General features: G+C 35.6%; 1 protein-coding gene across 1 annotated transcript in view; it reads right to left on the bottom strand.

Moving 5' to 3' along the window:
- Positions 1-15,488, bottom strand: part of LOC137287224 (S-adenosylmethionine decarboxylase proenzyme-like) — a 39,963-nt gene extending 24,475 nt beyond the window's left edge. The window contains exons 1-5 of the mRNA XM_067819412.1: positions 15,328-15,488; positions 9,965-10,051; positions 6,417-6,543; positions 3,824-3,898; positions 2,875-2,902 (exon numbers count right to left, since the gene is read on the bottom strand). Of these exons, the coding sequence (XP_067675513.1) occupies positions 2,875-2,902; positions 3,824-3,898; positions 6,417-6,543; positions 9,965-10,051; positions 15,328-15,431 (421 nt within the window). The 5' untranslated portion in view covers positions 15,432-15,488. The remainder of the gene's footprint in view (positions 1-2,874; positions 2,903-3,823; positions 3,899-6,416; positions 6,544-9,964; positions 10,052-15,327) is intronic.
- Positions 15,489-15,853: the final 365 nt, after the last annotated feature.

Raw genomic sequence — 15,853 nt, 5'->3', positions numbered from 1 at the left:
ATATAAAAACTGGCTATAGATCGCCAACAACTAAAGGCAGATCATCATACTAGGGACCATGGGAACTTACAGTACCTTTGCTACTGATGCACTGATGCTAGCTGAATTTCTATCAACTCTTCCGCTGCTGGCTATTGTGATCAAATTTAGCGCAAATTCAAATGGCCTAAATACTATGTTTAAAACAGCTGGTACATTTAAATTTCCCTTGAATGTTTTGGGACTTACATACCTTCTCAGTGGGACAATTTTACAATACTTCAATCTCCTTTGAGCCTACAGCCGTGAAGAATCTCAGTTGCTAATCTAAACTACCAATAATAAAATAAATAAAAAAAAATCTATTTACAAATCATTTAACAAATCAGATTCTTTCAAAAATGCAATAATCAAATGAGAACTTACATTGATAAAAAGATCCTGCACTGTTTGTGATTTGAAATAGTTGAAATATTCAACACATTAAATTAAGACATGCTTGACTCTGATTCTTTCGTCACATGAGATACAAAATTGAGGGTCTTCACCTTTCAATACATATTTGTGAGTATGGCCATTGTGACATCATTGAATGACCTCTTCAAAACTGGACTGACAGCCCAAGTATGTACAACGAATATAGGGTTTTATTTCATGTAATTTATTGATACTTACTTGAGGGTCCCACTTCTTTTGCATTATACAACGAATATAAGATCTAATAGTAGCTTTATAATCAATGTATGGAATAAGAAGTGATGTCACAGATTTGTTGAGTACTGCCTTAGCAGCAAAGTCAGCCACTGTGTTTCCACAAATACCAACATGACTGGCTAACCAACAAAAGACAATGTCGCATTGGCCAGTAGAAAGAAAATCCTACAATTCAATAATTTCTGTTAAAAGTGGATGTTTGAAAGAAAGATTTTAAATGGCCTGAATGCATGAATTAGAACACTATGTATTGTTTATATTTAGGGTGTTTATTAACATAATTAATAGCTGTTAACATGGCATTAGCTTCAACTGTGCTCTTACAAGTTATTGAGCAATCAAGAAGATATTCTTTTCAATCCAATGACAGTGGCACAAGCAACTGCACTAGGTAGGTGTTTAAACGAGACATCACTAAACATCACAAATTACTTAACAAACCTATCATTGTGAAATGTTTCCAGCCCATGCCTTATTCATTAGTTCTATTGTTACCATGTGTGCATGTTCCTCAATAAATTCACAGACAGGCAAAAAGGCCCCACCAGATGCTGTCCTACTGGGAAAAATCAATTTGTTTAGAGTGACAGGTAGGTTGTACTCTGAGCATTAAAACAGATGGACCGTGAGCAGAACCTCCTCTCTAACTATGGCAGGAGTGATACAAGCTCCTCAATTTAGCCATCAAAATTTCAACCACATCATGGATGCCTGAAAAACCTCAAATCTTTTTACATTCTTTTTGTTGTATATATAGGATATTAAACAAGCTTCCCCTTTCATATCAAGTTTATGTCTTGAGTGAAATAATTTTGGTTTGTCATGAGCTTTAGTGAGTGACAAACCAAAATTATTTCACAAGGGACATAAACTTGATATGAATGGGGAACGAGTTTTGTATCCTATTTATTACCCACATTCTAAAAAGTGAAAATGTCTTTAAAATAAAGCAATATTTTGTTTTCCTATATAAAACCATGTAACGCAGATTAATACATCATATTGGTGATTGGAATGTCAACCGCTTCACTCCGGGAAAACGTACGCTGCGTAGAGGCAATGTATTTCCTATACAAGAAAATAAACAAATTAAGACCATCATAATCAAAATTTAATTCTTTTCAGTTGAGGATTTGTTTTCAAAAGCAATAACGTAATTCATCAAAACACTTGCGAATTGTAAATATTTTGAACTTGACTACGTGACCTAAATCTTGCCTGAACGTCAGTCGGCCATCACTGTCGGGCTAATCGTCATGTTGAGAGGTGTTCAAAAGAAGAAGATTCTAGGGAGCATTTAATTAGGAGCGGTAAACTCAACAGCAAAGGTAAATGTGAATAACAGGGAACTGTATGTCCCAAATAGTTGAGTTTGATGTTATTCATCAGAGGACGAGTTTACTGTATATAATTCGGTGACTCTTTGCGCTGGATGCCAGTGATGCCTTCTCATCTCGGCTTGGAATTCCCACTTGTTGAGATTCCATGTTTATGTTGAAGACTCCACCAAAGCCTATTGTGTTCAGATTCTGAGAAATGCTTTTACACTCATGAGAGGCCTACTAGACATAACCTGATATTTGTTTACGTATTTTTATATATTGTTTTATTTTCGTTTTTATCACAGAAACTTGAGTAATCATAGAATTTATAATAATGCTAGTAACCACACTAAATGAAACAAATTTTATCTCATTCCATGGAAGTGTTTTCGTTTCACATGCTGTCAGGTGTGAAAACTTGAATGAAAATCATGAATGGAATGAGTGATGAAAGTAGTACCAGTAAAGTCAAAGTTCATGTATTAGCCAATCAAATCATTTGAAGGTGTTATGACACATATGTATCATAACACTTTCTTATGAAACACCTTTACGAAGTACCACGTGGGTAATAAACTGAATTATTACACCACATGGACTGTGAGCAGAATCACCAATTCAACCATGGCAAAGAGACATTCATGCTTCAAGATTTTGTCTGCAAAATATCAGCCACATAATGGCTGCCAACAGGACTGAAAACCTTTTAAATTTCTTAACCAATTGGAATTCACAGGAACACAATTGGTTCAACTACATATTGAAACCACCAAATCCTCTATCTGGGTATGTCTTAAAAAAACATTGAACAACTGGGCCTTGCTTGTACTTATCACATAAATTTTCTGTGAATACTTACTTGGAAACAGTGAATCCAGGTGTGTTACCTGAAAGACAAGCATATACTTGAAATGGGACATTCACAAAAGTCTGATTCACCATACAATTGTCAGTCTATTTTCAGCTTGTTCCATACGGCCAGGTTATAGTGAGTATAGACTCACTACAGTGATTATATAATGTACTTTTATGACTCCACAAAGTAGAATGGACTTTCATGACAGTTTCCCAGAATTGAGGTGATACGTGAATCCACCATTCAACAAGGAAAGCATCAGTCTTTATAAACATTCTTTGATAATCCATGTTATTCATCACTTGAAATGCCTAATCCTACTTTATAATTATATAAATATGTTTCTACATTCATCATGTTAATTAAACAATGCATTTATAACTAGATTAAGTGCATTTCTTAATAAACCTTTACCTAAACACATTCATAATATTCTGATTACAACATCCCCCCCAAACAAGTAAAGATTATTGCAAGATATTGTATGATTTCATTGCATCTACCTACAACTTATCTTTATTTATTCAAGCAATGAGAAAATGATGAAGTAAAGAATCTTAACCACTGTCTCAACAAATAAGTGGCACGGTCAGTAAGGCACTACAATACTTAGGCCAGACCAATTCATTTCTTATTTTAAAGATTTTGTCCTCAGAAAACCTAAAGGCAGGAAGAAAAAAGTCATTTTCCTTCAAAATACTAGGAACATTTAACCTCTAGCAATTTATGAACTGTATATGGGACAAAATATAATCTAAAAAAAAAACATTAGAAACATTGAAACATTAGAATTTTATTTTTTGAGAGGGGAAAATTTATTTTTTTCTTCTTCTTGATAAAATATAACCAACAGATTTGAAAAACACTAAATAATATTGGCCTGGCTTGGCCTTATCACTAAACAATTGGTATATCATCCCAGCCCTAGTTTCTAAATAGTACTTATAGTTACCTCATCTTCAAAGCTTCGATGAACTCCATGCTGAAGTTCTGGACGAGAGAAATTCTTTCGAGAATAGAAGATGTCCTGCAAGAAAATATCCCCAAATATGGGTAAACAACAAGGCCATCCCTATATTTTAAGAATAAAGTTCAAGTTGGCAAATACTATAAAAATGCAAAAATGAGAATTCTTTTTGTCACAACAGAAGATGTATTTTCACATCAGGAGAGAAATTAGAGATAAGAAAAGTTTTTGTTACTTAATGTCAGAATGTAAATTCAGGTCGGATGAGTGGGACAAGTAACATAAGAAATACAGACAGTTGTAGATAGGGGTGAATGGGTACACTTTTACTCCAGTCGGCAAAAGGTCTTCGGTTTAGTATATGAGATAAGATAATATTGCAGAACATGTACTGACAGCCAAAACCAAATCTTACATTATTCAATAACATGAAAAGAAATAACCATACATTTCGTTACTTTCAATGAACAAAACTGTCAATTTATGACAAGATAGAAATGATGGGTACATGAACCAAAAACATCAAAATTGGATTGTCCACTACTGTATACCGATCCTAAGGCAAAACATTGCGGTTCTATTAATAAGACAGTATACTGTTTCACCCCCCAGCCTTAAATACTGAATAACTGTGATGTTTATCATGCTTTGTTTATTTGTTTATGTCACTGCATCATTCCCCTTTCAAATGACGTGTATTCACACTCACTTAAATCAGATATTTTACTCCCTTCTACTATATTCTACTCTCTCAGTCGAACTGTCCAATCAGCAGCCTACGAATTCAAGGTAGCAAGGCATACAGACAAGGACATCTGATTTCTCTTTCTTGAATCTAATCTAATATCTAATCTAATTAATGGGTAATTAATGTTTTGTGTCCATTTCCTTTTAAGGCTGAAATTTCTGAGCAGGAAACTCAAAAGAAATGAAGAAAAATTATATTTGAAAATGTATCACCCCCTGACGTTTTGACCTCACATGCAGTTGAAAGGTACAAAAGGAATTCAATTCATAACATTAATATTAATTACAAGGGGTGGATTTGTTCCATCCCACTGGTATTAACATTACTGACAAACAGGCAGTATTCATATAAATATCACAATACTAACATTAATTACATTTAAAAAAATCACAAATAGTACAATTAATCAGGCTTATTAATACATGTACTCAGGTATTCCAGTTTGTGCATACAGCTCAAAGATCTACATTGTCAGAAGGCCATCGTGAGTTGCCTATGCATGCTAATTGGCATTTTACATCAATATTTCACTCATGCACTTCTCAAAAGAAGTTACAAAATGTCAAAAAACCACAAAACTCCTAATGATTCAGTATGAATGTAGCTGATCTCCAGCAAACGCCCAGGGCCACTTGCACAAAGCTACCTTAGCGCTACGATTACCTTAAGCCCATGTTGGAGGATGGGAATTAGAGTCATTGCAGCATTAAGATTGCTTTATGCAAGTCCTGGTTTCTTAACTTCTTCATGGTAAACATGGTATGACACACAACAGGTCTCTCCAGGATTCTATGATTACAGAATAAATCACAGATATTATCCTTAATATGTACAGAAAAATGTCAGGTCTGCGGCAAATCTGCAGAACTGGCATATTTCTACCGAGGAAGTTCATATTTTGAAAGCTTAATCAAGACTGACTATCAACCGAAACAAAAGTTGTGGTAAATGTCCAAAGTATGATTGGTTACACAAAAATGAACTGAGACATTTGTTACCTTATGAGGATATTTTCAAAATATTCATGAATAAAGATGATTTATTCATAAGGAAATATTTTTAAGCACCTCACAAGAACTTATTTGAATTTGTCACAGCAAGTATGTTCACAAAATTGGTCTTTCCAAATTGAAATTTTCATTATTTTGTGGTTTTTTTTCCGACTTTTTAACAGCAGAATTCTGAAAAATGGAACGCAGAATTTACTTAAATTTGCTGCAGAATTCTCAAATATCTGTTGTGGAATCCAGGAGGGACTGCACAATGTATGTCTCTCTGTGATTGAGCAGAGATTCAGCCACCTAATCCCTAGCAGATAATGCCCTAGGCCCCGTTTCACATAGTAATTGTAACATTATGTCTTACGTCCCATCTTATAACATTATATTCTACACATGTACTATCAGGATACTTCCCACAAAACTCATACCACGTTGCAAGTAGATGCACAAATATTTTTACCAGGCTTGACATTTACCAAACAAATATCACACATACAACTACGACCCTGTACCTAAACATACCAAAGCAAACACTCTGCCAAAACTCTGGTCGAAAAGAGAACTCAGTGAAACAACGTGAGTGAGTGAGTGAGTGAGTGAGTGAGTGAGTGAGTGAGTGAGTGAGTGAGCGAGGACAGTTATATGCTGTTTTAGCAATATTTCTGCAATATCCCACTGGGCCACACCAGAAATGGGCTTCACACATTGTAGTTATACCCATGTGGGGAACTGAACCTTGCTTTCAGTATGATAGGCAAATACTTTAACCTCAAAGCTACCTTACTGCCCACAACATACCACTTTTTCCTAGTGGAAATTCTCAACTCACCATGACTTTGTCAAATCCGCAGTTATCCTTCACTATCTTGATGAGTGGGTCTATGGCCAACAGCAAAGTGGTTCGGCCACAGGTCTTTAAAATAAACCTGTCTTTGGTCACAAACATGCTGCTCTCGCTGCAAGAAGAAACAAAGACTCTCTGAGCAAATTAGCAATTATTAGAAACATAAGGCCAGACCAATTTTATTTCTTGTTTAATGGATTTTTGTCATCAGAAAGTCTAAACGCAGGGGGGGGGGGGGATAAAACTTTCTAAAAAATAACCAAAGTAATATTCCTTTTAAATTCTGAAAGCATTTTCAACTTGGAAGTTTATGAAGTGCATATGAGGCTAAAAAAAACCCAAACAATCTAAAACAAATTTTCATGTATGTTTGTATTTTTGGTCAATAATAATATTACAATTTTATTTTCTGAGCGGGGAAAATATATTTTTTAAGTTTTTTTAATACTTATTCTTATATGAATTGCAGATCTGTAAACCAAGAAATAAAAATTGATCTGGTCTAAACAACCAAACAGTTGAGGCAATCTAGACTTGCCTGATCAGTTGTCAGTGAGTTGGAATCCGTTTTGAATTTAGTTCTCAAGTCTTGAAGACAGATTACTTGTAATTTAAATGTGACTTTTGAAGTTTAAGAATTAATTATCTTACAGCTGTTTACCTTTGCCGTAAAACATCATGAAAATGTTATCCTTTGTTTTACAACATCCCAATGATAACGCCTTCTGTTTAAAGATTTGGGGCCTCAAAAAATGTTTGTGGTTCCAATTACCTGACCAACCTTTGAGTACTAGTGCCTACCTTTTTTTAAGCAGTATGAACAAAATAAGCTTTCAGTTTTTTTGCCTGGCACTGGTTATTGGTCATTCTGATGGAAGAAGTCAACATGATGACTGCAAGTTCAATTGATAAATGTGTTTTCACTTTGTGCTATACTTCTAAAAAATGTAAGAAAATTTTAGAGAGGTGTAATACGAATCACAACTTTTTATTTTTGGCCTCACTTTAGGTGAATCATCTGCGGTTAAATTTCATGTTAGATTAACCTAAAATGTTATACTGTTTGACAGAAACAACACTGGAATAAAAATACACCAGTTACTTATGCACGGTGCACACAACAGCTGACATTCTCAACAAGCTCCAGCTGTTGCAACATATGACATCTCCACAATTTTCTAATCTCATAAAAAAGAGAGAGAGCAGAAATGAACACATTGAAATAGTGACTAATGAGGTATGCTCTAATTGGAAACAGCTGACTAAGAAGAATAACAACATGAACAAGAGTCATCAAAAGATGACATCCCCCTGGCCCCCACATATTTGAAAGGACATATCATTGACAGTTACTTGATGTTTTTGTAGACTAAGTTGTAATCGTTTCCATGGAGATCATAAAAAATATAAATGCCATATATCTGTACACAGCAAAAGGCACCACTTCAAGATCTGTCTCGTATTTCTGCCAAGATCTGTTGAAAGATATCAAATGGTTTTCGAGTCAATCCCTCCCTTTTGAGACCAAATTGTCCAAATTGCTTCCATGGAAACTGGGAAAAATAGACATGCTAAAACTTGGTAAATAGCTAAAGGCACCACTTTGTGGTCTGCCTCACATATCTGCCAAGTTTTGCTGAAAGTTTTCGAGCTTCAGAAATGAAGCCCATCCCTCTATTTTGAGATTACGTCAGAATCTTTTCTGTGGAAACTGGGAAAATAATAAATCACAAAAATCTGCAAATAGTAAAAGGCACCACTTTAAAGTCTGCCTCACATATGTGGATATGAGAAGTGTTTGAGTTGTGCTCCAGAAACAAAGTCCACCCCTCCCTATTTTGACTAGGTTCGAATCCCTAAATTGGAAAATGGGAAAATGATAAATCACAAAAATCTGTAAATAGCAAAAGGCACCACTGTAGGGTCTGCCTCACATATTTGCCAAGTTTTGCAGCCAGACATTTAGAAGTTTTTGAGCTCTCCAGAGGAAACAAAGTCCTCCATTTTGAGACAAGTCCAAATTGTTTCAATGGAACCCAGAAAATAACAAATCACACAAACCTGTAAATACCAAAAGTTACCCTGCTGGGTCTGCCACACATATCTACCAAATTTTACTGAGAGATAAGCAGGTTTTGAGTTCTGCTCTGGAACTGAAACACACCGAAACGTGTCCATGGAACCTATGAAAATAATAAATCACAAAAACCTGTACATACCAAAAGGCACTACTGTAGGTTTGATTGGTATATTTTTAAGTTTTGCAGAAACATTTTGAATGGTTTTTGAGTTCTGCTCTGGAAACGAAGTCTATCCCTCCATTTTGAGACTAAGTCAGAAACTTTTCCATGGAAACTGAGAAAATGGTAAATCACAAAAACCTATAAATAGCAAAAGGCACCACACCGGGGTCTGTGACACATATCTAGCATGTTTTACTGACAGATATTGAGAAGTTTTCGAGTTGTGCTCTGGAAACGAAACACACCCTCTCAACACATGTTCAAGTCCAACGTTTCCATGGAAACCAAGAAAATAATAAATCACAAAAACCTGTAAATAGCAAAAGGCACCACTTTAGGTTCTGACTGATATATCTACCAAGTTTTGCAGAAAAATATTGAACATTTTTTGAGTTATGCTCCAGAAACAAACCCACCCCACCATTTGACTAAGACTAAGATGTTCCATGGAAAAACCAAAAAATATAAAAATGCCAAGAGTCTGTAAATAGCAAAAGGTTCAACCATGGGTTGAGATTACTGTATCAAGTTTGGTCTAAAAATATTGATCGGTTTTTTAGTTATGCTCCAGAAACAAAATGATTACAGACGGATGGACGAGAGTTCGACTATATCTCCTGCATTACATGCCGGGGAGATAAAAACAATCAACATGATCAAAACTGAGAAAAGAGCATGTGAGTGAGGTTTGGGACACCAGAAATGGGCTCCACAAATTGAGGGGGAGCAAACCTTAGCCTTCTTTCACAAAACACTAAGGTTGTCGTAAGTAAGGTAACCTTAGTGCTTAGTCTGACGTTTAAACAACGGAAATTGAGGTTAACCTCAGTACAGGCTTGTGAAAGGAGCCCCTACAAATCATGGGTAACTTGATTGCTTTTACCACAAAACTATCCTGTTGATCTGCTTCATAAAGAGATGTGCACTGGCATCACTTTACGTCATCAGGAACATAACTTCATAGTCAGTCATGAGTAGCTTGTGCTTCACCGGTTTGAAAGAATAATTGTCCCTTTTTGTTTCTGTGCACTGAGTAAAATGACATCAATAAAGGATCATAAATGTGTATGCTCAGTTAACTCACTCCATGGTGCATGCATTCATGCATAAGAGTGAGTCAGTGAGTTGGGTTATACCAAGCCACAGCAATATTCCAGTGACTTTGCAGATATCTGCAGCCAGGAGCAGAACCTTTGACAGAACTATAACTTCTTGTTGCAACTAGTTTTTACAGATGACAACAGTGGTTCAAGCAAGGGCTGTTGTAAGTGTTGGTTGAATCAGGCTCACCTGAGCACATATGCATCCATGTCTTCGTCCGAGGTACAGCTGATGATCTCGCATCGGACAAGCTTGAGTAGGCCTTCCCATTCTTTCCTGGCAAAACAGAATGAAACAATTTTAGGGGAGCAACATAGGGACCAAGTCCAAAAGGACTAATCTCTTGTGTCTATGTAAACACCAGGATGGTTTGCTGGGACCATCTTTTAAGTGATTAACTTTTATTTTGTCTTTAGCATGTTGGGTTTCACAAATTGTAACCACATTGAAAATCAAACCCGAATTTTAGGAGTGACAGGTGAAACGCTTTGACCACTAGGCTATTCCACAGCTTTTCAGGAACCCACAGTTATAATTTTTGGAGTCTAAATTATATACTGAAAAGCAAAAGAAATGCGAAATTCAAAAATAGGAAATCTCAAAAGTACAGTAAAGTAAAAACTTACACCCCACCCCACCCCGTTCAGTGTACTAGGGCTGGCTAAAATAAATCAATCAATAATATCTTCAATGGGCATCACGATTAAGGATTATTGATAATTTCCAGAACTACTATGATCAGACTTAGTTTAAACTTGTTAAAGCACATGTTTTACAGAGAATGTCCTCTGACCTTTTTCATACTGAAGAAAATATCGTAGTTCCAGTATGCCATGAGGCAAGTGCCTTTAAGACAGTCACTTGTCCTGACTAAGTTTCCACTTGCCCTGATTTTTGTGACAAAACCATGATGATGAAATTATGAATGAATATATCAACATAGTATTTGATGTTAATGTTTAGTGAACTTTTTATTGAGAAGTGATAAATACCAAAGAAAGATAACTCTACTTTATTATCATTGTTAAATTTAATAGGTACATTTTGAGCGGATATGAAATTAAAAGTTTATATGCAGTTTGAAACTGTAGGCGGATATCATCTAGTAGCCAATGGACAAGTAAGGTACCATTATTTCATTGCCCAAAGTGAAAACTGACTTGTTCTGGGTGTCTGGCGATGGGATAATATATTGAATGTAACAAAAAGCAGTACCACTAGTTGTCTGGTAGGTAGTAGTGGTGTTCCAATTAATTGAAATAATGCAAGATTGGTTGCAATGACCAAGCAACCAACCAATCAATCACATTTTCTTATAATCTAACACAAAGGATTTTGGAACAACTGTTTTAGTGTTTGAAACACTTGGCAACGAACATATCTTAGAACTAGAAGCTGTCAAGGTCTGAAAAAGTGATTAATTCTTATATAGAAACTTCGAAAGTACTGAAAAGTTATGACTGAATATTTCTACATATTTCCAGAATCCAGGAAGTTTATGTTCATGATATATTAGTCATCACTTTAAAGCAGCAAAATGTATCATTCTTAACTGGATGTGACATTTGCAAATGTAATCTGCAGTTTCTAAATAAAGCAAAAAAAAAAACCAGGAAAATCTGCAAAATGACGCTAAACCATTTTATTCGATGATTGCTCGGTGGTTAGAAGCAATTATCAGTTGTGGGGCTGCAACCAGTAGTAAGTTGTATATGAGCAACACATTAAATTTGATCATGGGACCAGCTGGTATTATGCTGCGTTATATTCATCTTCCTCCTAATCCCTTAAAAACAAGCATTTAATGGTGCTCTCATCACTGCACTGTCAGCATATACTGTGAAGGGGTATTAATTTAGCAAAATATTTATTTCACAAAAAAAAAGCCCTTTCCCTAAGTCATTCACACAATGGGTCAAAGAAAGTCTTAGAAGAAAAAGGTCCGATATGTAAATGAAATATATCCTTCCCACAAGAACTGGGTATTGGATATTTGTTTCTAAAATAAGAATGTGAATAAATATCAGACCCTTGAAGATCCGGGTTATAAGTGTTCTCCAGGAACCCATGCTAGTTGTATAAGGTGACTAATGGGATTGGGTGGTGACAGACTTGCTCACTTGGTATCATGTCATCGTATACCAACTGCATAAATCAATGCTCATAATGTTGATCACTGGACCATCTAGTGAAGATCTGATTACTGACAGCCTCTGCCATACAGCTGGAATATTGCTGAGTGTGGTGGTAAACAAGATATAAAGAAATAAAAGAAAATATCACAAAATTATCATATTGAATAGATCTTCATTTTTATGAAACCTGCAACTAATCACATATTTCAACAGGATTTGTGCCCACTCCTTAAAGGAAAATCCATCTTTCCCCAAATTTTCACTAAGTATCTCCTTTTGACAACCAGGTATTATATATTTAAATGAAAGTGACTGAGATTTAACCAAAAGAATTAAATTAGTGACTGAGATTTAACCAAAAGAATTAAATTAGTTCTATCTGTAGGAATAGGAGTGCAATGCATGAGTGTCAGGTTTATTTTAGTTTGCGATGGAATTCTCAGTCATTGAATAGAGTGTTACCTTGACCTTTGAAAAGAGAGTTTCTGAGGTCAAGGTCACCAAATATCAAACTATAAACAGATACAACCTTGACAAAGCCATCACCAACACAGCAAGCAAGCTGTGTCAAGTCATGAGCAGCCAAGCGTAGTCCAAACAATTATGTATCTGTGTTGTGGTAGATCAAAAGTAGGATTTCTAGGAACACTTCCGCTAAAAGGTGTTTGTCATAATTAAAATGTAACTGTATTATTCATAAGAGTTCAGGGCAAAACTGTACTTTATTACACCATACATGGGGTGAGTGAGCTGTACTTCTTATTTTATATGTCCTAGGATTAAATATATAGAACTATCCTGATTACTAACTACAAACCAGTAATTAGCTTCATTTGGAAACTGATTTTTACTGACATACTGAAGATAACAATGTAATAACTTTGCATAAACAGACAACACCTTCCACCATGCTTAAAATTGGCTGAAACGTGTAATCTAAATGACTTGTTTGACTTGGATCTGTTTTGTGTTGTGAACATAAATCATATTGTTCCAGTTTTGTGACCTGTGTGATGAGAATGGACATATGTCAGCACACCTGCACAGCCTAAATGTTGATTTGTAACACAGCTATTCAGATGTTAAGAGTCATACACAAATGCCAGTAAAACCACAAACTGGAATTAGTACATTTCAGAATTTTCCCTGTTGCAGATGTAACAAAAAGCCTCTACAGGCGAAATGCACATACTGATGAAAAACAACTTAAACAGAAGAAGAGGCTTTAAAGCTTATTCAAACACCACTGAATCAGAAAGTTTTAAACGACAATTATTAATACTTCTGGATTCAGGAAAAATATCCCCTTAAAGGGCACATGCAACCAAAAAATCTAACCTACTTAAAGCACAGTTATCACTTGTTTATGATATATAAAATGCATTGGTGACTGTGAAAAAACCCCAAATAAACAAAATTAAAGGTGTGTAATCGAAAATCAAAAATGCAATATACTGGTTTTTGGGTTTACCTCCCCCAAAACGAAACGGCCATGATACTGAACCGAGTCAGGATTCTGATCTACATAATTTTAAAAAGCACCTTAAAACCGACATATCAACAAACAATAAATTTTAACATGATTCAGGATTGTACTGAAAATTTCACGCACACAAAGTTTGGACTACATATTTATAAGTTCATTTCAGCACGTACTCGCACAAAACCTACCGCGATCACTGCAACTTTATAGGTTATATTGGCATTTTTCATGATAAGTTTCGGTAAGTGTATACCGAAAGGTATCAGAGTCTGCAAAGTTGTGTTTTATGTTGCATGTGACCTTTAAGTACAGGGCACCATAGTCTATTACACTTGTAACGTAGACTAACCCTACTTATTGTCGGTGTTTCGTTTACTGTGCATATCCCTTTGTAATACAAACAAAGTGATTTGAAACTATGATTGTCTGTTAAACACATTTTATACTAAGTAGAATAAACTTCTGAGATTTAGATGTTCAGTTGTCATGGTAAAGTTATGATGATTAGCAATCTTATTCTTAGTTTCACATAAAAGGCGACTGTGTTTGTCGTAAGAGGCGACTAACAGGATCAGATGGTCAGACTCGCTGACTTGGTTGATACATGCCATCAGATCCAAAATGCACAGATCGATGCTCATGTTGTTGATCACTGGACTGTCTGGTCCAGACGTGATTATTTACAAACGGCCGACCATATAGCTGAGTGCGTCGTAAAACTAAACTCACTCACAGTTTCACTTCACTTAATATACTTTTTAGCTTAAAGTGAAATCCATTGGTATGTTGCTACAAAGTATTACACATATAGCTTCTCATTTGAAAATGTTGCATTTGACACTCATACTCTCACATGCATGCTATCAATATTTAAAATCCATACTGCAACCTTGCCTTTATTACTTAACTTATACATAGGGCTACCAAACATTCTGTTCATTATGCATGTTATCCATATTTGCCATCCATATTGTAACCCTGTCTTTATCACCAAACCAAGCCATCCAGAATGCTGGAATATTGCCGAGTTGGTCATTAAAGTCAAACAACAAACAAAATATTCTGTGACACAGAATCAGTAAATACACTTCTGAACATATCTAGTAATGTTGTAGGGATGTCAAATTGTTTACAAGTAATTTCAACAATGCATAAAAACGACTGGATCATGGTATGGGAACAGCTTATCAACAGCTTAATGCTATGTTGAACAGTGTTTTAATACAGCACTGTTTGATAATAATAATAAAATCACCAAGATGGGATACACTATGTAAAGAGTGGAGCTTACACTAAATAAATAATTAATACACAGCTATCTCTGCTTGTTAAATTAGCGGTGTATAAGGCCTAGTGTTCAGATGTACTCTAACAAAACCCTCTACACTTGAATGCTGTACTGAAATCCTGTATATTATCAAACATTTTAGGAAACATTTCTGCACAATATCTCTTTAGATGTAGTGGTTTGGAAAACGTTGAGAAAATGAATATCAGTAAGCATTCGCAATTCAGGATGAAAAGGAATAAACTATATAACGTGCAATTATGCTGTTATCAACACCTGCAATATATATCCACAGAAACGCCAAAATATCCATTTTTCTCATGGGATTTAAGACCTGCAGGTACGCTATAAGATGTACGTTGTCATGACAACCCCTCTTCCAGGCGCAATGGAATTGGGTTATTTTCAGAAACTGGCACTATGACAACAAAAGTAAAGAACAGGTTAGCATCAATGTGAATGTCATAAGCAAAGTGTCTATTTCTCCCGACCATGTTTTTACGCACCAATCAGAATTTGAACAATGACTTTTCTACTGGATACTGGTGACAATAATATTAAGCATCTGCTGTCGCCTTCTACCGGTGTTCGACCACGGGCTAATACACGTGATCGATGTGCCAAGGTAATAAAAACACAATTTCACCTTGGAACGGTCCGTAGATCGCACTTTTCGTCACTAGAAGATGCAAACCACACTTCTAACAATTTCTCTGTTCCTTCGAAGAAATGATCGCCGGCTCCAGCCATGTCCACTGTGTCTGTGGCCTGCTTCGAGCCTGTGTTTCTGCCGTCTCGTAATTTTCCGTAGCGTGCACCGGAAAGTGCCGAAAGTGGGTCAAAATAGTCCCAAGCTGGTCAGATCCTTGCGCGGTTGAATAACCACTCACAGAATTTTCTGTACCCATCGTTTATCAAATTAATGCTGAGTTATCGTCTAAACGTTTTAATGAAATGTTTCTAAGTATGCTTGTTATGCCTGTTTTATATGTCGACGTATATTCATACGCGGTATGTATGTGGATTTGTCTCGACAAAATAATGCTTGTGAAGCTGTTACCATAGTAATTTTATCTCATGGCAAATTCTTTTTTTTTTTTTTTTTTAAAAAGAAAGAAACGAAATTGCGATGTAAACAACAACGATCCAGAAAATATTCTTCATACAATGTA

Source organism: Haliotis asinina, chromosome 6, assembly GCF_037392515.1.
Source record: "Haliotis asinina isolate JCU_RB_2024 chromosome 6, JCU_Hal_asi_v2, whole genome shotgun sequence".
Classification (NCBI taxonomy): domain Eukaryota; kingdom Metazoa; phylum Mollusca; class Gastropoda; order Lepetellida; family Haliotidae; genus Haliotis; species Haliotis asinina.
The sequence above is the reverse complement of the archived record's forward strand: the minus strand, read 5'-3'. Positions and strand labels throughout refer to the sequence as shown.